The 21,940-nt window shown below is 39.6% G+C and overlaps 2 protein-coding genes across 3 annotated transcripts; one reads left to right on the top strand and one right to left on the bottom strand.

The window, feature by feature from the left end:
• Positions 1-372: 372 nt before the first annotated feature.
• Positions 373-12,131, bottom strand: LOC118237287 (phosphatidylinositol 4-phosphate 5-kinase-like protein 1). 2 transcript variants are annotated; one of them, XM_035435845.1, is made up of 10 exons: positions 11,983-12,131; positions 9,483-9,668; positions 6,415-6,465; positions 5,243-5,397; positions 5,017-5,141; positions 4,670-4,704; positions 4,507-4,562; positions 4,295-4,407; positions 3,156-3,318; positions 373-2,830 (listed from the first exon to the last, which is right to left on the bottom strand). In XM_035435845.1, the coding sequence occupies exons 2-10, from the start codon at positions 9,660-9,662 to the stop codon at positions 2,380-2,382; spliced, it is 1,329 nt and encodes a 442-aa protein (XP_035291736.1). In that variant the 5' UTR covers positions 9,663-9,668; positions 11,983-12,131; the 3' UTR covers positions 373-2,379. The 2 variants fall into 2 exon arrangements, with proteins under 2 accessions (XP_035291736.1, XP_035291735.1); XM_035435844.1 differs by lacking the exon at positions 11,983-12,131 and adding an exon at positions 11,169-11,528.
• A 2,099-nt stretch (positions 12,132-14,230) lies between these two features.
• On the top strand, positions 14,231-17,291 carry LOC118206837. Its single transcript, XM_035379956.1, has 4 exons — positions 14,231-14,667; positions 15,107-15,216; positions 15,692-15,907; positions 16,418-17,291. The coding sequence occupies exons 1-4, from the start codon at positions 14,324-14,326 to the stop codon at positions 16,567-16,569; spliced, it is 822 nt and encodes a 273-aa protein (XP_035235847.1). The 5' UTR covers positions 14,231-14,323; the 3' UTR covers positions 16,570-17,291.
• The last annotated feature ends 4,649 nt before the right edge of the window (positions 17,292-21,940 follow it).

Genomic DNA, 21,940 nt, shown 5'->3' with positions numbered 1-21,940 from the left:
TGCATTTCATTAACCATAATTGTAGTTAAATTCTAGCTCACAGACTTCACAGCCATTGAAATGATATACAACAGAATCCTTTTATGTAATTACAGAAAAAAAAGAGACCAATTATGGCTGTATTCTAGACAAATCTGACCAGATGTGACAGTCTTTGCCATGCATTCTGTATTTTAATTAATTTGATGAATTTGAACATATTGATATGATTATACCCCACCCTAAAGCATAAAGGTGTTTAATTTTGGAAATACAGTCAAACAGGTCCTTTGCGTGAGTTTGAGTTTAGTATTCAAGTTCATTGGCTCCATCTACAGGTTGGTGAATACATTTTCATGCACAACTGCTCAACAAAAAGACAGAGAAGGAAACTGTTGCTCAGGATGTTTATTACCATTATCACCTCCATCATTTTTGTTGATGTCATAACATTTATTAGCACACATACCATTCTAAGCAAAAACCTGCCAAACAAAAGGCACAGGCAATTTGCCAGTTTTCCTAGCAGTCTGGGACAGCACATACCAGCTGAACAAGGGAAAGCAGGAGTGTGGATGGTAAAGTATTTGTTTTAAGTCTTAGCTTCATACCACAAAATCTCCATCATCTGCATAGGAAAACAGCGAACAGATATGCTGCAGTTAAAATCTGTTCTCATGCCACAATATAGTATGCTCATTTGTTCTTTTTTTTAGTAATCAATGCTTACAACAGTGATATGGCCATGATACAATGTCCCAGTAACATTACATGGGCTTTCTATGTAAATAAATATAAAGAGTAATATTTAAATAAAAACATTAATAAAGAGAAAAAACTAATACTAATAAAAAGACAAGAACCAATACACCATTGCTGTCATTCATCTAGAGGTCTCCACTACATTATATGAAAGAAATGCAATCATTCCAACCCACACAGACCTCTAGGCTAGTCATTTATACATGAGTAAAGAGTTATTGGCCTCAAAACATTTACTCTAGATCAGCAACAAAGTATATTGCAAAATCATTTTGAGATAAAAACAAAACATGCAACTTAAAATAGCATTTAGATATGAGAACTATCATTGATCAATTTAATGTTTTACATTCTCAAAAAACAGACAACGTGCCACCGCTGGTAAACACAGATAGCAGTGCATCTACACAGCATCCTTGTTCAACTCTAAATTACAAGTCCATCAGGCAACACACACTGTCATACAGTAAACTACAGTTCATATGAAATCCATGAGAGAGATAAATTCATATATGTTAAGTTACTTTCTCACAAATTGACTTTAGAATTTGTTCCACTGCTCAGGGAAAATTTTAACCAAAATTAATTTTCTGAACAAGGCATCTAGACTTGTATCTCAAGCAATACTTGGTTCTAGCCTTTCTTCCTTGAGCACATATGAATGTGTATGTGAGCTTACTGTTTGGTTGGATGAACAAAACCCATGTTGTATGCAGTTGCTCTATAGCCAGTGCTGTGCTGTATTATACATTCAAAAATACCTTTTTTGTGGTGTCACGCATGGTGTCAATGCATTGTATATATGCTGGAACGGTTATATATATATATACGTTCATGGACAAACAAAATGTATTTTTAGAAAACAACACCTTGCTGCCAATCAAGACCACTGGGCATCAATACAGATACAACATGTTGTTGTACCAATCAGAAAGGTTAGAGGAATATGCAGTGCATTCTATGCTCACAGATAATGGAGAAGTGTTTAAACTTTGACTCAAATCCCTACAGAACCTTTGACTAAAAAGGCAACTTGTTTCCTAAAATATGTTAGATGAGAAAACCCTGCATTCACTCTTAAAATGTGACATTTCTCTTTATGCATCATTTAATTTGAACAACGAAAGGCAAAACCAGATGATGCCTGGTTTAGAGACCAAACATGAAAAATGATACCTGACCCTATCCTATTCTCCAGAAAGACAGAACCCTTTGTATGCAGGAAATTCTTCCAGAATAATCATATAAAATCTGTTTCCAGCTTTTAACATCGAGGCATTTGTGTCTGGGATTACACACCTGCATAGATTCAACATTAATTAATCTGTAGCACCTTATTCAGATTGTTTTGTGGGATTGTTCTATTTGGGATTAACTCTGGTGAAATTAAACAAAGGACTTGTCTTTTGCTTCCTGATTATACCACCAGGTATATGGTTTGGACTGTGCTGGAGTTGGCTGAAAGCTTTATGTTACTTTTTAAACTAATGCAGTGTGTGGAGTTGTGGAAGAAAGTACTAAAACACTTTGAAGGCAAGAGTGGTACAGTCATGCTCGCACATGAGCAACAACCAAAGCAGTTGGGTGACTGTGACCAATTAGCTTAATCGCTATGGACAGTCTTTGTGTGTCTTTGGCCTACTTGGTGTGGTCCTGCACCCACTGACAGAGTCTGCAGGCGTAGGCCGGGGGACTAACAGTCGAGAAGGCCTGGCCAGGGTATCGCAACCTCTTCCACAAGTTCTCCAGCTTCTTTTTGAAGCCATAGACAGTGAAGATATCGATGATTCCCACAAAATAGCGCAGGTCAGGCCCGTCAATTACATGAAGGGGGTTCTTGAAGTTGGGCAGCAGCCGCCGGTTCTGGACCTGGAACTCCTGCAGCTCAGAGTCTGCACTGGTCCCAGCAGCCCCGCCTTGAAGCTCCTGTAGAGGGATCATTCCATCGCTGGGGTGCGTCTCTGTGACCCGGAAGCTGTCCGACCCACAGTCCATCTCTGACACCAGCAGGGCAGAGTCCTCCTCCAGCACAGCCCCCGGGACACAGGGAACACCTGCATGGGTGGGGCTGGACCCTGGATCCACAGACCTGCAGACAAGGAGAGAACGTCACAAGCACAACGTAATGCCAGAGTAGAGAATAACAGCGGTATGATATAAAGGCCAAATGCTAGGTTCGAAGGATGAATGCTAATTTGGTTACAGCTAACAATCACAAGACACAGGAAGCAGCCACTGCAGCACAGCAGCATCTAATTAAATATTCATTCATATTTAGTGTTTGCTTCGGTAACAAAAACAGTTCGCAATGTGACCCAAAATTTTTGGGCCACGTGAGTACAATGTTGCTCATTAAGACTTCTGAGAAGAACACCTGTTGCTTCTCAGCTTTCAGCCGGGGGAAGGGCACCTACTTCTTGGTGCGCATGATGAGTGTGGCCAAGGAGTGGCTCTGGTCTCGCTCGTCCCTGTGCAGGGGCTGATGAGCCAGCAGGAAGCTGTAGTCCAGCACGTTGAGCTTCTGCAGGAAGGCCGTGTCGATTTTCATTTGGCGAACCAGCCAGGCTCCCTGCTCATCTGTTGCATGCAATACAACAAATGTTCAATGGCTCGATGAGGTCATACACAGATGACCAACAACTCCAGTTGATTGGTGAATTCCAATTAGTATTATTAGTATTAGTAAATTCTGATATGAAAGATATTAAAGAATTATACTGTATTTGAATTATCATTTTTAAAAAGACATATTTTTTCTTGATTTGGCTCTGTACTCTGTAATCATACAATTTACATGTGGTTAAAGTGCAGATTATCAGCTTTTAGTAAAGGGTATTTTTTATACATTTAGGCTTCACCATGTATAAATTACAGCACCTTTTATATATAGCCACCCATTTCAGAGCACCATAATGTTCGGGACAAATGGCTTCACAGGTGTTTCTGAATAGTCAGTTGCGTCCAGTTGCTTCCTTACAGCAGGTATAAGAGAGCTTTCAATATCTAGTCTTGATTATAGGCTTTTGATTGCCTTTGGAGTCTGTTATTGGCATTTGTCAACATGAGTGAGGATCACAGATGTGCCAGTTGTTCTCAGCCATTATGAGGCTGAGAAACAAGAAGAAAAAAACATAGTAACACAGGCCAAACCTTAGGCTTACTGAATTAACTGTTTGGTACATCATGAAAAAGAAAGCGAGCACTGGTCCTGGTAGGTCAAGGAAGACCTCTATAGTTGGTGACTGAAGAATTCTCACCATAATGAAGAAAACCTTCAAACACCTGTCCAACTGATCATAAACACTCTTCAGGAGGGTTTCTACATGGTGTATAAAAACACCCTTAACTAAAAGCTGATGTGCACTTTAACCACAATGTTTGATTACAAATCTAAAATTGTGATACAGAGCCAAGTCACGAAAAAAGTATGTCTTTGTTCCAAACATTATGGAGCTTACTATTTTCTCATGGTCTTCTAGATACCCCAATAACCCAAACTACTGATAATTACAACCACTGGAATAATCCCTACAGGGGTTGAAAAATCTCTTACCCAGGGTGACATACTTTCCCTCAAAGTTCATGTCTTTCAGAATCACAATAACATGGCTTCCCTCAGGGGGTGGGTTGGTCCATCGGCTCACCTGACAGCCCTTTATGTCATACCTATGAGAAACCAGAAATGCAGATGGAATGGCAGCCATTGTTGGGATACAACGGGACAGGCAAACAATGATACGTGCAGTCATTGACTGTACAACATACCTGGCATTAATCCTCTCATCAGGGTAAAACACACTCTGCATCACAATGAAGTACTTCTGAAAAATAAAAATTAAGTGTGCTGTTAAACTTTAGCTCCAACATTGCTAAAATTATATGAGATTAACATTTGTTGTTCATGAAGAAACACTTAATGACTCATTACCTTCTCCCGACGAGGAATTTTGATCCTGTGGACACCTTAATATAGAAAGCAAAACAAATGACAAAAGATGAGGCATCTTTAAAGTGAAAAAATATTCTATAATTATAACAAATTAAATAGGATCATTAAATGAGCAATGTTAATGAATTATACAAATGTTTTTATCTGTATTTGAGTTCAGAATCTTTGCTCATCTAGTTATGCTGAACACTGAAAACCTACTGTAAGAGGACATGAATCAAAAGACATCCATGCCTTGTGATTTGGCATGTATGGTCCTCAGAACTTGAACATCTGTGTCTGTCCAGATGCAGAGAATGAGGAAGGGCATTCTGTAGGTCGCTCACCCAGGAACTTGACCAGCAGAGAGTGAGGATAGCTCTCCAGGTGTGCCAAGTAAATCTTCAGGTTTGACAGGAGGAACTTCACCTCCCGTTTGTTCTGAGTCTTTAGGAAGAATCTCTTGTCATTCCTGGGTGAAGAAAGATGTTTATTATTGCATGAGAAAACCCAAAGTGATGCTCGAGTGTGAAAATGCGCCTGAGAGCACACGATGGGGACCCCCGCACGCACGTGAGGAAGAAGTCGGCCTTGCTCTTGGAGTTGCTGATGAACTGCAGGTAGCACCCTTCAGAGGAAAGAGAGTGCTGGTAGTCCTTCTCTGTCATCCCCAAGGAATGGCGAAGTCGAGCAAACACAGGTCCTGCAAATGTCTCCATCTGGAAACCCTTCAGAGAGAAAAAAGGATTGAGGGAGAGAGAAAGAGGGGTTGGGAGGGAGAGATGTACAGCATGCTGTAAAGTACAGATTAAGCATTAAGTATAAAATATTCAATGATATACTTTCTGGCACTTTTTAGCACGGAATGCCGTTTCTCTCTGTAACACACAAACATATATACACAGTTCATGGATAGTAATTATTATGTCTGAGCATGATTATTATCAGATTATCAGATCTTCAGGACAACTTTGGGATCATTTGACATTCTTCAATGTGCTGTGTAATATTAAGATGAGGCCTGTAATTATATTTTCCCTTTAATCCTACTTCATTTACTTTTTTGCCGTCTGATGCTATCACAGGTATTCTGCATATTAGCGGTTCTCACAATAATAAGCACAACTTGAACATGGGACTTTTATTCTTCATGGCATGACTGTTTCTGACATAATGCTTAATAGGGTAAATAATCCCTTTAGGTATGAAGGCCCTGGAGACCTTCTATGTATGCTGGTTTTTGTTCCAACCACAGTTGCAATCCCTGAATTTAACAAGCTGTTCATTTTTCTTAATTAGGTAATATTCATGCCTAAAGGGATTATTTACCCTCTTAAGCATTATGTCAGAAACAGTCATGCCATGAAGAATAAAGTCCCATGTTCAAGTTGTGCTTATTAATGTGATACATTGTTATATTATAAACAATATTATATTGTTATATAAAGTAAAGCTGGAAAAAAATATTTCTCCAATCAAATTAAAGACTGAGTTGAATCAATAGACTCCAAACTGGTGAAAGTGTAGACACGTGGCCATTAATACAAATTATTTGTTAGATAATGAAGAATTCAAAAACAAAGAAAATGATAATGAGCCAATCCTGAATTGTGTTAAGTTTAAGAAAAAAACTATGAAAGAACACATGTTCAACAACATACCTATGAGCCTACTGATTCACCTAAGTCTTTAATTTGATCAAAAGGTTATAAAAAGACTGGAAAATCAGGTTGTTTGCTTTGTACCTGATGTACTTGAGTGACTTCCGTTTTGAAATCATCTTCAGACAGGTCGTCCTAGGAAAAAAGAGGTATAGTATGTATTATGGTGCTATTGCAGCTTTGGGATGGAGAGCATAGAGTATCATCACTAAGTGGGACACAGGCCTGGATTCCATCAGTCTTTTTCATCCCTAACTTTCACAGAGTTGTTCTGTGTATGTGTGTGCGCACGTGTGTGTGTGTGAGTGTGTGTGTACGCATGTATGAGCTTGGTGTGAAGGTGGCTGGGTGGGTCTTGCTTGGCGCAGGGTTACAGAGGGTGAGGGTATAAGCCTGGAACAACAGATGGGACTCTCATTGATGAACACGCTGAGTCAGCTGGCCGGGTCACAATGGGAACTGAGGCCGCTGTCACATGTGTGAGCTGGACTGTTATGACATCATCGCAGGGCTAACTGACCCAGCAGGGTCAACACCAAACCCTGCCTTCCCACAAAGCCCTTTCTACAAATAAATCAATCAATAGGGAGAGAGAATTCATCAATGCCAAGGGACAAGTTATTTTCAATACAAGCTGCTCTGTCTGTCTTGACTAAGACACACAGACATATCAATATCCAGACATTTTATGTTTGTTTAAAACTTCATAAACATGTATTCACTTCCTCAGCTGTAAAATAATAATTTGAAAATAAGCAATGGGAAAAACAGAATCCAGACTCCCTTTTCAAATTTTACAGGCATATAGGCCAACAGCAAGCCTCAGTACATTCACTTGGAAATTTCATTCATTTCAGGTATTGGAACCTTTATGCCAATTTATTTTAGCTAAGGTATTCATAATTATGGCATAAGAAATTCTATGTTAAAGGGCTTTAAACTGAATGTTTTTTGTTGCTGGTTTTAAATATTATTTTTATATTATTCGAGCCCATGGGCAACATAAGAGAATGAACCTGTGGAGCTAACTCAAGTACAAGAGATCCTGACTATAAATAAACAGATCTCATTAGTCCTTACATCTCACTAATCACAATAGTCACAAGGTTTACTAATTAGTATAAATTGTTAAACTGGAGTTTCAGGTGGTTGCCTACAGAAATACCTTCAGAAGTTATGTCAAGAACTCCTTCAGACCCACTGTGAATTTGTAGTTTTTTTCCACTGATGTTTTCACCCAGACTATACTTCCCTTTCCCATTATGAAATGTCTGAAAAATAGTCATGTCGGCAAGTGGAATGAAATCAATACACTATTTTTAACATGTGAATATGTTTTTCAGAGCAGAAAGCTAATAGCTCATTCAGCACATATATATCAAGAATGCTTATGTGTGCAAATGCTTGTCTTGGCTGCTGGTCCCTGGCAATGCCCACTCCATGCTTTAGAGTGAACCTTTCACAGAACTTGGGACTGGTCTTAAATCTATCGCACATACTGTAGTATCCAGGTAATGCCTAGTATGTGTGAAATACGGTTTTGTCACCCTAGGCTACTATCTACAGCTGGCAGAGGTTTTTCACATGTGCCAATAACTGCTTGTACTGTTGCAGTAACTGGTCTCTGGGTCACAGTCATGCCCAATATGATAACATGATTTAGGTCTGATTAAACTCTAATTCATGTTACGTGAGACTTATTGATCATAAGCTACAGATCAGCATAAAATATTTTCATTTCCCTCGGTTCAGTGGCCCTCCTAATATGGCAACTACAGTATATCTGGATGTCTGTAAACTGCTTTTCTTAATTTGTGGACACTAGTCATGCACAATGAGCATTTGTGTGACTGTTATCAGATATTCAGTCATTGAAAATAACACCAGATACATTTCTCAGACACTATCTACAGACAGTGTACCAAATTAAACACAGCTCAAAAATCACTATTTATTCAAACTGAACCTCTTGTACCTGCAACCTCTGGTCACAAAATGTGTCCATCCTGCACCATTAAAGAAGCAATTATCTTGAACATAGTGAACATTTTCAGAACATCTAAAAACCACCGCTGAAAATTTTACTAATTATCTATTGCATGGTGTATAGTGTATAAACACAAGCACAGCAAAGGAGGCAGACCTCCTTTCTTTGATTACCAAATTTTTCATACCACTGCTGCTGTTTAATTTTCCAAAATCACAGAGGGATGTCCTGCTTCCACAGAAACACCACCCAGGATACGGCGCGTTGCCCTAATGTTGCTTTGTTCCCTGATGTCTGTCTGACTCCACCCGTTCCCCAGAGCTTGATCAGCCAGCCACTTATTTCCATGATGGGAGCTCTGGGGGAGCAGCAACACAAAGCAAACACTTCAGCACCAGCTGCTTAGTTATCGCTTCTCTCTGGAGAGGGGGAAGGTTCCCCTGCTTTGCTAATGAGCCCAATCAAGAAAGCAAGAGTCTATAAAGAAATGTCAGGCACCTGGTAATTAAAGATGCATTCAGCTTACGTAACCTTGTGTGTGTGTGCGTGCGTGTGTGCGTGTGTGTGTGTGAGTATGAGTGTGTGTGAGTGTGTGTCCATGTGTGTGTGTGTGTGTGTGTGTGGGTGTGCATGTATTAATCAAGACGGCACTGTTCTCTGGCCTTTTTGATCAGCAGGGAGCTCAGTGCTCTTGACCTTTTCTGTATTAACCATTACTGAAGCACATTTTCATCAGATCAAATTTTGCGAAGTGGGGCTCTTGGGTGGCGTGTCCAGCTGAAGCATACACTGGCACACTACCACGGTCTAGAGACAAATCTGGCTAGTGCAACGGCTGACTGAGCAGCGATGGCGTATACTTTGCCATGGTGTCAAAGACAATATCTGCACAGCCTGTGTACTGCATAGAGAAAGCAAGTTTTATGCTGTAGAGAATATGTGCAAGTTTTTGTTTAACTGTCCATAAAGAGATAGAACACTGACCGCCATAGTTGCTCCTTGAATGATTATGACGTAACATACAGCTCAGAAAAAGGAGGTAGATTCCTGGGGAGGAGTCTAACAGACATTCAAGAGGAAGCAGGAGAGGACCCTGAAGACTGCGTACAAGGCGAGGGAGGAGTCTGCTTTGTTAAAGAGGGCACGGCAGGTGAGCTGCTCTCACCGTTAGTGGGTTGTCGATGGTGTTCTGCACAGCGGCTGACAGGCCCTCCTTCATCATCTGGGTCATGCCGAAGAACTCGTGCTGCGGGTCGATCTCGAACAGCCCGAGGAGTTTCCACTGTTGTCTCAGGCCCCTCCACAGCCGCCTTTTCCCCGTGCGGGAACGCCGATTTGCCGGCATCTCACTCTGATACACAAGGACGCAAACTGCAGTGAGTACCGTGTACACAAGCACAAACGCACTACAGCATTGTTGTACGTGTCCTGTGATAGCCATGTGCCGTGCTATTAAAGTCTTGGAAATTATATTTTGCTTTGGGCATCAGTAAATTAATGCACTGATGTTGCGAAACAACTGACAGACAGACCATGTTTTTCATTTGTTTTACTATACTGTTTCAATCCAGACAAAAAATCTTTGTCCAAGTTATGTTGAAATCTTGGCTTGTCCCAGTTCATCATAAATTATTGACCAGCGTGAAAGAACGGCAACTGCCGGGCAACACAGGTACACAAAAATCCACCGCGTTAGGTTCCTGGGGACTGCTCACTGTAGCGGATTGCTCCCACCTAAATTTGCCATTTGATTTGAAAACACGCATTGATTCAATACAATTTTTTTTCAGTTCAGTTCAATTTAATTTATTTTGCAAAGTGCTTTTTACAGAGAACTTTCACAAAGATGCTTTACAGAGGAACGGAAGTAAATTGGACAGAAACCAGACCTGGACCCCCAAAAGCAAGTAAGGCAAAAAATAAAAAAAATAAATAATAATAATTTTTTTTTTTTTTTAACTCCCCCATGGGGAGATAAACAGTCAAATGGTAGTGAGAGAAAACTCCCTAGTGAGGATTTAAACTTTGCTGTTCCAGTAAGACTATCTGTGACATTTCTGTGACATTTATTTAAGGATCACTCGATTTTGGAGACATAGGGTCAATTTTGGATTTCTAGCAGTTCATTTACTGTGTCTGGATTGGTTAATTTACACACGGTCCACAACAGGATTGGAGGCTGACCATTCGCACGCACGCACACACACATACACACACGCACGCACACTCACACACACGCAAACACACACATGCACACACAACCCCACCGCCGCAACCCCTGCTTTTGCTTAGTTATGCTGGGAAATAGCTTGAACAAACCCCTCGCTATTGCTACATACTTAACTGGAATAGGCAACAAGGCCCCAAAACAGTGTCATTATGATACAGACTCTCCATAGAACACAAATGAAAACAAATAATATAATATCACCATATAGGCTAAACAGTATACCAGTATCACAGTATTACTAGCTCGAACATTATTGCCGAAAAATTACATTTAATTGGATTCATTTATAACTATAAAAACTAATGGTGAATAAATATATTAAATGAATTACTGCGTGAATTTTAACTTTGGCAGTCACATCTTCGTCTACAACATCGTCTCAACCAAACTGCGGCATAGCACCTGCTCCACTCTCGTAGACGTGTCATGTGTTTTTGACAATAGGATACCCTTGATAACAGTCAGTTTTGCGGAAAAACTGAATAATATAAGTAGCCTATTATTTAGCTACACGCTGTGAACCCACCGACACCATATAGTTAGAATGTCTGTTCGTGATGTGTACTGTGTCAGTGTCAGTGTTTCATAGTTCGGTTTAGAAATGAAGTACATTTCACTTACCTCAGCCTGACTCATGGTTGTCATCGAATTCCTATCAAGCCAATCTTGCTGTCCGATAATTCAAAGCATTATCCTCATACTATTTGGCTGAACGCAGTAGATTTCACAATTCTCTCGTCAAGAATCAGCTACCTCCGCTCAGCCCATACCTCGCTGTAGCATCATTGCCACGCAAGGGAACCAGCGCCTCTCAACAGGCGACTCGTCACAGACCAGAAACGGTGTGTAGATGAATGCTCAGACATACTCAGCACGTTTTGTTATGGACTGTACCAAAGGTACATAAAAAATCATCACAGGGGTGTATGCACAAGGCGGAGTGAAAGGGGTATTTATCTTACTATAAACTTCTCTACGTCCTAGAAACGCCCAGATGTTGTACAAAACATAAAGACCATGGAAAAAAGCTTAACGTGTACATCTCGTAATTGACAGAGAGCACACGAGGAACGATTTTTGCGAAAGTGCATTAACCCAGGGTCCTCCAGGCTATTCAATATCGACGGAACTGCGGGTAAAAAAGACCAGTGGAGTGATTCGCTAAAGCTAACTTTGCTTTAGGCCTATAAAAAAAGAAAGCATAAATTGCCACAGTATTTGTGGTGATGTGTTCATTCATTCATTCATTCATTCATTGGCCAGAATATATGAATTGAGAGTCGAGATATATCCATAGTTTTTCCATGAGGTTTATGCTCAGAGCATATAGTATAGACCTGAATATGAATGTACATTACACTCCCCCTAAAACGACACTGGCAAACTTTAACGTTTCCTTGAATCACAAAATACATAAAACCAGGCTTCTACTTACACAGTTTTGGTGAGTTGATGATGAGAATTCCTTAGTAGGATTAGAGAGAATTCACTGTAAACAAAAGGAAAGTAAAACCTTCAAAAAAGACGAGTATGTATATGTAAGAATAACTCATATCCTGTATATTATCTTCAGTGTACACCTCACCAAAACGATTCATCAGTGCCGCATTCCAGAGCTATCAGGTTAGGCAGGAATTTCTAGGTGGGTCATTTAGCTTCAGAACTGCTTTTGTTGTCGTGTGTATTTATGCGTGTTACATTCCAGCTGTTTTAGGATGTAATAATCATAAACCATTCACCATTTACTTTTTGAGATGAATGAAGCCTACCCATCACTAGAATATAGGCTGTGAACTTATACCGACTTTGCACGTGCAAAGTGATGTGAAGTTTAAGTACACCTTCTGGAAGGGGTGCCAGTCTCTCCTTGATGGGGCATAGTTTTGTGTCCTCCTGGTAAAGCCTTTGCCCTGATCCTGGAAGGCCATGTGTGCATTGAATATCCAGCTGAGTCATACCAGGAGTAGCATTGGAATGGGAGTTAAAGCAAACAGTCTTGTAAAGAAAATGCTGCAAACCAGCTGTACGAAAGGACAATCATGTACAATAATCCAGTAATTAAAAGGCCTGCCTCAGTAAATACTATAGTAATGCAATCCAAAGTGGAATGTACTGTATATTGTTATACTTTTGTCAACATAGCTGTTATTCTAAGGTAAACAGTATAAGTACATTTGTTCAATTTTATTATGGCATCTTTCTAATTATTATAATTATTTGGGCTGGCTTAAAATGCTGGTTTGCAGTGTTGAGATGCAGAATACTCTTGGTGGAGGAAATATTCATAGGTCACATGATTGCTCCCCACACATGGCTAGAGTGAGAGTAGCAATCATATTAGCCAATGCAGTGCTGACAGAATGGCGTCAGCGAGAGCCATCTTCCGTCGCACCGGGGTGGAGAGCAGCAAATGGATACCTTGTTATATCACCACCATCAGCTCTGGAACATGGAAGTCTATGGTAATAACCAGCCGTGGGGAAAAAAAGTTCTTACCGCAGTTCACCTAATCATACGTATTCAAGGTTGAAACTCTTGCTACTCATGCGTTGTGCTTTGACATGCCTTACAGCTTAAATGCAATGAACACCTTGCCACCAACAAAAGTGACTGGGAGTCCTGATTCAAAATAGGCTATATACAGACAGGTGGCAAATTAAAGGAAAAAACAACAAAGTGTCTTAGCAAGGTGCTGGGCCACCATGGGCCAGCAGAACAGCTTCAATGCGCCTTGGTATAGATTCTACAAGTCTCTGGAACTTTACTGGAGCGATGGAACACCATTCTACCAAAAGACATTCCTTAATTTGGTTTTTGATGATTGTGGTGGAGAGCGCTGTCGATGGTGCCTGTGAAGGTCATAGCATATGATTCACATCATTTTCATCCTCATCAAATCATTTAATGACCCCTTGTGTCCTGTGGCTGAGGGCATCGTCATCCTGGAAGAGACCATTCCCATCGGGATAGAAATGTTTCATCATAGGATTGTGGTGTTTTGTATTGATTTGCAGTGAAGCTTCCCTCTAAGGGGACAAGTGGAATCAAACCACCCTATTTACTCATGTCTTTCCCCTAGATATAAATGCAGATGTCACTTTAGCCACTGTTCCTATTGAAACACAAGCCAGTTGAGCAGTTTTTGTGACTGTAGCTCCTGTCATCCATGCCCCAGTAATAAACCCTCTATCAAAGTCACTTAGATCTTTTCCTCTTGCCATCTTGATCCAAAATAGAGGTCAACTGGGCCTGCTCAGCATTTTTATATATTCCACAGAACATGCTAGGATGTTAATTGCTTAATTGTATCATGCAGTACACCTGTATGGAATACAGAAGCAGCTGCATTCGTCAGACAGAGGTCACAGGATCCACTTCGTTTACATTTTTGAAAAATCTAATAACATTTGAAATAACTACTTGTGTTTTTATGCATGGATATGAAATTCAATTTTGCGTTTTATAATTATAATTTATATAATTTGTAAATAAAATTCTTATAGCCTAATGACAGAATTGTGGTTTGTCAAAATAGGTTTTTTAGTCTAATACATGAGACAAAACTAAAAGGCTCGTTGATGTGTGTTGTTTTAACGTTGGGGAAGGGGCATGAATCCAATTTGAACCTCTTTGGAATCTTGCAGTCAGTTGTACTTTAATTTTAATGACTTTTCTCGGTGGGGTGTGACTGTTGAACTGCGTTTCTTAATTAGGAGGGCAACGGTGTCACGAGTAAACCACTGCGTCTCGAGAGCATCGATGATACGGGTTGCGATATGAACCTTCGTAAGCTTTTGATTTTATTGCTATTTTTTGTAACAGTTTCATCTTCTCCCCCTTCGTCTCCTCCTACCGTTCCTTCGGTGCCGGAGAAGAAGAAAGCCGGTTGTATAAAAGTGAATAATTGCAAGTGTATCATGAGCGATGGTTCAGGAGTAATTAACCTGGCTGCGTTGGGGGATTCGGATGGCTACCTGGAGCGATTTAAACCCATCCTGTCCGAGAAGGTACCCGCTAGCACAGAGATACTTCTATCCTTCAGCCCGTGTTTACCTTTTTCGGAGCCTGAGGATTTCACTGGTACGGACTGCTTGGATGTGGCAGCGTGCTTGATCGTCAGGTATGTGTTGTTGCTGCTGCTGTTGTTGTTGTTGTTGTTGATGATGATGATGATGACGATGATGATACATTTATTTATTTTTTAAATTAGACTTGAAACTCTGATGAGTTCAGTCATGCTGATGATGCTTCTATTCTGCCATTGCAGACCTACATAATTTAATATGCGGTATTATTGGAGATGTATCTTACACTATAGGCTGATATATTAAATTTAAAAAACTTTACACTGGGCCTCTGTGTAATAATTGGTTATCTATGCAATATGGAAGTATTATGTTAACACATGCTATTAAGTGTTTGCCAAGTTTTATAGCAGGGTGTACTTCACCTGTACTGATATTACATTACTTAATTATGTAATAGGTACCATTTTAATTGGAAGAATTAAAGTACATAATTATTATTTATCATTAGCGTGCTGTTGTTTTGTTTTCTAGGCATCGCAAAAACAACAGATTTGTAAGTCGCTATATTAACTATGGGAGACATGAAGGCAATGAATTTCAATACAATGACAGCACTAAGACCCTGTCTGTTGCATACCCAGGTATGCTGCTTTTGTACCACTTGTAAATGCAATGTAAGGTCTCTAACTCATTAACTTATTTAGTTATCTAACTCCTTTACTTACCATTACTATAAATTTTCGCAATATAATGTGAGCAATATATAAGTCAGGCTTTGTTGTGCATGTCTGTTTGAAAAGATGTTTCACAGAAGCTCCCTCAGCTTACGTGCTTGTTGAACTTTTTTGTTTGAGAAAATATACTCTATGTAACTTCCCTGTCATACAAAAACCATCCAGCGTATTGTAAACATCTCACAACTTAACAATTAATACATTTAGGTAATGATCGTATTAGTAAATTAAAATAAGTTGTTTTGTTTGGATCTGAGAACTGCATTTGAAAAACTCTGTTACATTAAAGAAACTTAGAGCAAGTCAGCCAAGTGTGATGATGAGGAGTAAATCTTGAGTGCAGACCCGCTGCACCCCTCACCCTGTCCCCTTTCCTCCTCAGTCCTGAGCACAAGCCACCCCCAGACCATAGTGCACTACCACTGCAGTCCCAACCGCTCCATCACCTTCTCTCACCATTTTGGGAGAGGCGTGCCTCTGCAGATTCAGGTGGATAGTCCCTGTGCCTGCCCCAATGCCTGCGCCTTGGAGGATGTGGGTCCCGGCACCATCTTCCTCATCATCCTCTGCCTCAGCATGACAGCTTACCTTATCTTGGGTAAGCCTTTAAACTCAGCCGGGCTCCACCTACTTCATCTGGGGTAACTTTCCAACCTCAACCCCCTTTACACATAACCAGCCTTCTCTTACTTGTTTTGGGGTAACCCATTTCAGTTTCACATATATGCAGCAATGGTCAGTGCAGATCCTCCACAGTAGGATCAGGATCAGTTAGCTGGATTCAATTTCACAGTTTTACTTTGCTTTATACAAAAATGGCTACATGTTATGCATTCCTCCACTTTTTCTTTTGTTTTTCTCCTTTTTGTATCTTCCTGATCAGTACTGTCAATAAGAAAATGACTTAAAACCCCAGTAGACCTGATAATGTTCTTTCATTTTAAAGACCCCAAAACAGAATACACTATGGCTCCTCATATAAGTGTAGCTGTCTGTGAGAGTTCCTCGTGGTGGTGTGCGGGGTTTTAAAAATTTCAGGCCCAGGTGAGGAATGTGCACCTCTCGTAACTGCCTCCTCCCCCACCCCTACACCCTCTCTCTGAGCCAGGCTCCTGTGCTCTACGGCCCTTCCGGACCAGCAGTGGGGTCCAGATTGCCCCAGAAGAGAGCTTATGGTGCATGCTGTGTTACCTCTTCACAGAGAGAAAGGGGAAGAGACCACGTCGGAAATGCTACTCTCTGAAGGAGGAGACTCTGTAAACGTGGGACACACAGGCAGGGGAGGACATGAGACACAGGGAAATAGAGAAATACATGGGGGAAACATTGGTGGTCTAAGGGGGAAGGTTTTGGAGGACTGGGCAATGCACTGTAGCCTTATATTACACAGAGCTTCCCCTTCTCAATGTATAAAAGCATCTTGATCCTGAACCTTTCAGGGACTATGAGCTTGTTTGTGCCACTAGATGGAGCCGAAAATCCATTTATGAGCGATGGTATGACAAACATTGATAGTGATGTTTAGAATTGTGTATGAAGGCTATAAAATGTATCTTTTCATAAGCACAGCCTTTGGAAACATAACATCATTGTATAATCTGCCCTGAAGATGCATTAAGTGTATTTTCTTTAGACCACAAACCTCCAAATATCCCTACAGTAGCTATTGTAAAGATGGTTGGTCATCAGAAACGTCTCTAAATATCTAAAATGTCCATCTGTACACAAAAACTGTGTTTGGGTCAATGAAAAACATTTTAAAAATCTGAAATAATATTTTTAAAAACCCAGAAATCCCTTGCAAGAAGTCTACCTGCACAGAATGTACATATCCACAGGTCATTATTGCCATTTAGATGGGCTGATGAGAACCAGATGATTAGATAAGGGTTTTGGTCCAGGAGACCCTGGTAAATGCTGATTTTTAAGACAGCAAATCCTGTAACCCTGGACAAGCAGTCATTGTAGATCCTTCCATGATTCCATGATTTTAACTCCTCACATTGCAGGTTAGGCTCACAGTCATTGGGTTTTGTAAGCCTTCATTTCCCAGTCATATGTTTGGTTTCAGTGACCAGGTGTCCCCACTTTTCCCTCAGTATTCTGGACTCTAATCTGATTTTAGATGTTAATTCATGAATCAATCAACCATCTATTCAGTTAATTAATTAATTATGCATAATGTAACCCTCTTTACAGTCTACAACTCATTTCATGCTGGAAATATCAGGTTATTTTAGCTAAATCAGAAGCAGTGGTTACCAACCCTGTTCCTGGAGATCTACCATCCTGTAGGTTTTCACTCAAATGCTAATTTGGCATACCTGATTCCACTAATTAGCAGCTCAACAAGATTTATAGCTGTTGAATGAGGTGTGCTTTGTAAGGGTTGGAGCAAAAACCTACAAGATGGTAGATATCCAGGAACAGGTTTGGTTAACACTGAGCTAAAGTAGAGGCAGCACACACATGGGACCCCAGATCTGTATCAGGGAACCCCTAGATTAGGCTGATGCTGCCATGCAATATAAGGTTTTTTGGATCTTTGCTATGCCCAGTTTAAACCCATGCCTGTGATCATGAAGGATGTTCCATCTTTTGGGCCACAGCATATAATGATTTTGTTCCAACTGCTTTTAATTATGTTTGATTTAACTGTATCTGAATACTGACCTGTTTTAACATGTCACGGCATTCACTATTCTGCAAATAATTTATGAAAGTAATGCACAATTGGACATGATTGCTAGAACAAAAAAAGACACAATGGATTAGCATTTGTTCATACTTATTCCAGAAAATCATTAGGGAAGCTTTTACAATGAAGCCAAATTGGAATTTAATGTTCCAGGCTTTCAACAATCAAATAATTTTAATCAAGATGAACACTAATTTGTGGGACTAATTTGTTTAAAGTGAGAAAATTAGGACAAGGCAGCAAAGCATCATTTATTGTAGCTTTTTGTTAGCACATACTCCACATCTATGTTTCTATAAATACATATAAGTATATGTAGTGTGTACATTTTCTATTAAGGTGCAGAGATTAATAAAATCTAATTACTGAAGAATTCAAAGCATCAGGTAATTCAGGCAGTTGATTAAACATGATTTCCATTCATATAAACTGATGGAGTCTATTTTTCTAAAATAAATATGAGAAAACAATGACAGACAAACTTGTTTATGAGGTACTCAACAACAATTTTATTTTCCCCAAAATATTACATTTACATTCCCTGTTGTACTACAGTCTTGTATAGAGATGTGTACAAATATTCTTTTAACCCACTACATCACAGTGTTCCTCCAAAAAGAACTAAATTGAATGTAACAGAATGTAAATCCTGTGTAGAGACATGGGGAAAAAGTGAAAATTAGAGCCATATTTGTATATTGTATTTTTTTAAATCTGGAGAATCATAAAAATATAACAATCTAAATATTTCTCTCTTAATACAATCTGTATATATCCATTTAGTACAGAAAATTATAGAACCTTTTGATTTTGCTTATCTGTTTAAGTTATTATTATTATTCATGTAGGAGTAAGAAAATGTTAACTCATCTTTGTAGGAGTCTTGGACTCTTGTGCATAGCTTAAAACCCTTTCCAAACAAAGAAGAGGAGGAGAAAATAAAAAACTAGTAAAGAAGTAAGTTTTAACAGTTTAAGTCAGTTTAAGCGCATGTTGAAATGAACGTCATTTAACCATGGGTAATATTTGCAAGAAACAGAGGAGCTGGCTAGATGTTTGACCTGTGTTCTGTGAATGGTATTTTTAGAATTCATTCATTTTAGATGTTTTTTTTCATTTTACTCAATGAAACACAGGTATTATAAAATTATGCTTTTTGTAAAGTGTTTCTGAAGTTATAAATCAACAAAGAGATACAAAAATAGTTCCCCTTTGAGCAGTATCAGTATTAATCATAGCACTCCACTTTATGTTCTGTTTCTTTTAAAATCCCAAAATCCCACAAGCATTCTGTCGTCTACTGGTTAAGTTGTGCCCATCTAACTTTCTCTAGGTCTCCTTGCCCTTTTCAGCAAAGATCTCAAACTGCAGTAATGCAAGGCCACATATTCTGCTGGGTTTTGGTATATTTCAGCACTTAAGTGCTTCATTCAAGTCAATAATTGGCTAACTCCATACACCTTGTTTCCAACGCTGGTTTGCTTAAATTGGTTGCTTACTGATAGGAAAACACAAAAACCTGCAAACACCTGCAATTCTCCAGGACTGTAGTTTGAGATCAGTGCTTTATAGTGAACCACCGGTGAATTGAAACAACATCTCATGACCTGTGGCACGTGTTTGCTAATGTGGTAAGTTGACGGGGTCAAGCTTCAGGTTAGTCCTTGATCCTGATCCCAAACAGCAGACTATTGTACAAATGATCACGCAACAGAGAAGTTACAAGTTAATTTTAAAAAAAATAACAAAGTAAAAAAGAAGGCAATGAAATACCTTCCATAACAATGGGAGCATTAACATGATAATGTTTTTCTGAGCTATGTTGTTTTATCCAGTGGTGGATCACAATATGGTTGCCAGATTCACAGTTCATCAAGGATCACTGCAATGGTCAGTCCATAACAACAGTGTCTTACATCAAAGAGTAAGAAAAACAATCACAGAGTTACAAATAGGTCAAATACGTCAAGTCTGTTGGGAAGAACAAAAAAACACTGTGTACAACAAATCAAGCCCTCTTTTACAAAACAAGTTCAGAAAACAAGAAACACAAATTACTCTTCAATATTAATACATATATTTGTTTCTATAATCCACTATTTTAACGTTCCACAAAAGAGAGGGATGGATTTCACACTCTCCTCTTGGTGTGTATAGCATATCAAAAGAGAAACATAAACCAGCCAGCTGGTTTGGAAAAACAGCAACACCTAATCATTATATTTTTTAATAAAAGAGAAGAATCTATATTGAAAAGATACTGTAACACAGTTGAAAGATACCCCAATCCCCAGAGGTGACAATGCTCCACATGTTAAAGCAACAGCTATTTAAATATGTAGATTCAGTGTGTTAGGGCCCCCAAGACATCCACAATGATCAAAGAAATGACATGTTTCACAAAAAAGTGCAGCCTCTTGATAATGTTTGCTGTTCTTAAAATGTACTCGAAACAAAACAAAAAAGTAAAGTGGCTATGTTTAATTATAATTTTAAAAACATGAATTCTAGCAACAACAAAAAATTCGAGCATTTCTACTTGGTGCTGTATGTTTGGTCTCTTTTAAAATGCAAATACCCAATATAAAATAAAAGGACATATGGAAAATGGGCTCTACAGCTGGGCAGGTACACAAGTAATCTATTTCTCCACACCACCAGGGTGTGCTGTAGTAGCTATAGATACTATCAGAGGGCCCCAAACTACAGAACCCAGTTCCCACTGCACAGGAGCCCAAATCTGGGTCGGCCCACCCCCAGGCCCAGAGAACTTTAAGTTCTGCAAGCAGCATGTTGTTCATCGCCCCTGGAAACTGCAACAGATATTTACCCTTTTCATCCTCTCACACTCAGCCACAGCCAAGACAAAATGGCAAGAAGAGAGGAAGCTTGTGTTGAATTTTTTTTACTGGGACTGCAGAAGATACACTGAATCCCTTGTGCTTGGTGCTTATGTCACAAAGTGAAAATAGCCATATTTTGAAAAACGGAGAAAAGATTGCCAAATTATGAGCCAACCAGATTAGACTAAGTGAACTGTGTGAGAGGATAAAGTTCTTAAAAGGTGCTCTTAAGCAAGGCAAGAAAATAAGCCTTGCTTGTTCAGAAAGTTCCCCCATTTTAGTTTCAAACAAGTTTCAATGCAGCCAACTGCAAACACACAGAAATGGTTAGGAATCAATTTTTCTGTTTGCTAATAACCTTTCCCGGTCAACAGGAAGTGTGATTTGCCAGAGATGACAGCAATACAAAAACAAGATGACACTCAGTCATTTGGATTCTGTCTCTCATAGAAACCCTACAAAACACCCCAGTTGGCCCCTGAGATGCCAATTCAACTCCCTTTGTCTGTTCACAGATGTGCAAAGTTCTCTTCCTCTCAAAATCTCTTACAGTGGTGGTATATTTGTGAGATGCAGCATCAAGAAAAAAGCCCAGTTTCGTGGCCACTTCCACAGGGTCTCCTAAACCCTATTTTGAATTTGAAAACACAAACCAGTTTTGGGGTTATTTAAGCTCTAGGGAACGTTTGGCAAACTAGGGTGACAATGTGAGGGAGGGAAAAGGGAACACAGTGTAGGGCAAGAGCCTGCAAAGCATCTGTCAGCAAAGAGTTGCTAACCCAGGATCTCCCATAATCCCTTCTGTTGTACACAGGTCTGAAAGCCCAGTACAATTCAGCTGAGATCATTTCCTCTTCAAATGAGAGTTTAAAAAAAAAAAAAAAAAAAAAAAACCTCCACAAATGGAACCCTCACAGGCAGGTAGTTCATCATTATGAAACAAATTAATAATAAAGAAAAATCAGAACAGGTATTCCTCTTGTCCTGATGAGGCAACCAGCCCAGCTGGTGCGCATCAGGCAGACTGCATTTTAAGAGGCACAAAGAAAGCGTAGCAAAAAAAGAAACAGACAGACAGACAGACAGACAA

This window comes from Anguilla anguilla, chromosome 10, assembly GCF_013347855.1.
Source record: "Anguilla anguilla isolate fAngAng1 chromosome 10, fAngAng1.pri, whole genome shotgun sequence".
Taxonomy (NCBI): domain Eukaryota; kingdom Metazoa; phylum Chordata; class Actinopteri; order Anguilliformes; family Anguillidae; genus Anguilla; species Anguilla anguilla.
This window is presented reverse-complemented; position numbering and strand designations above follow the sequence as displayed.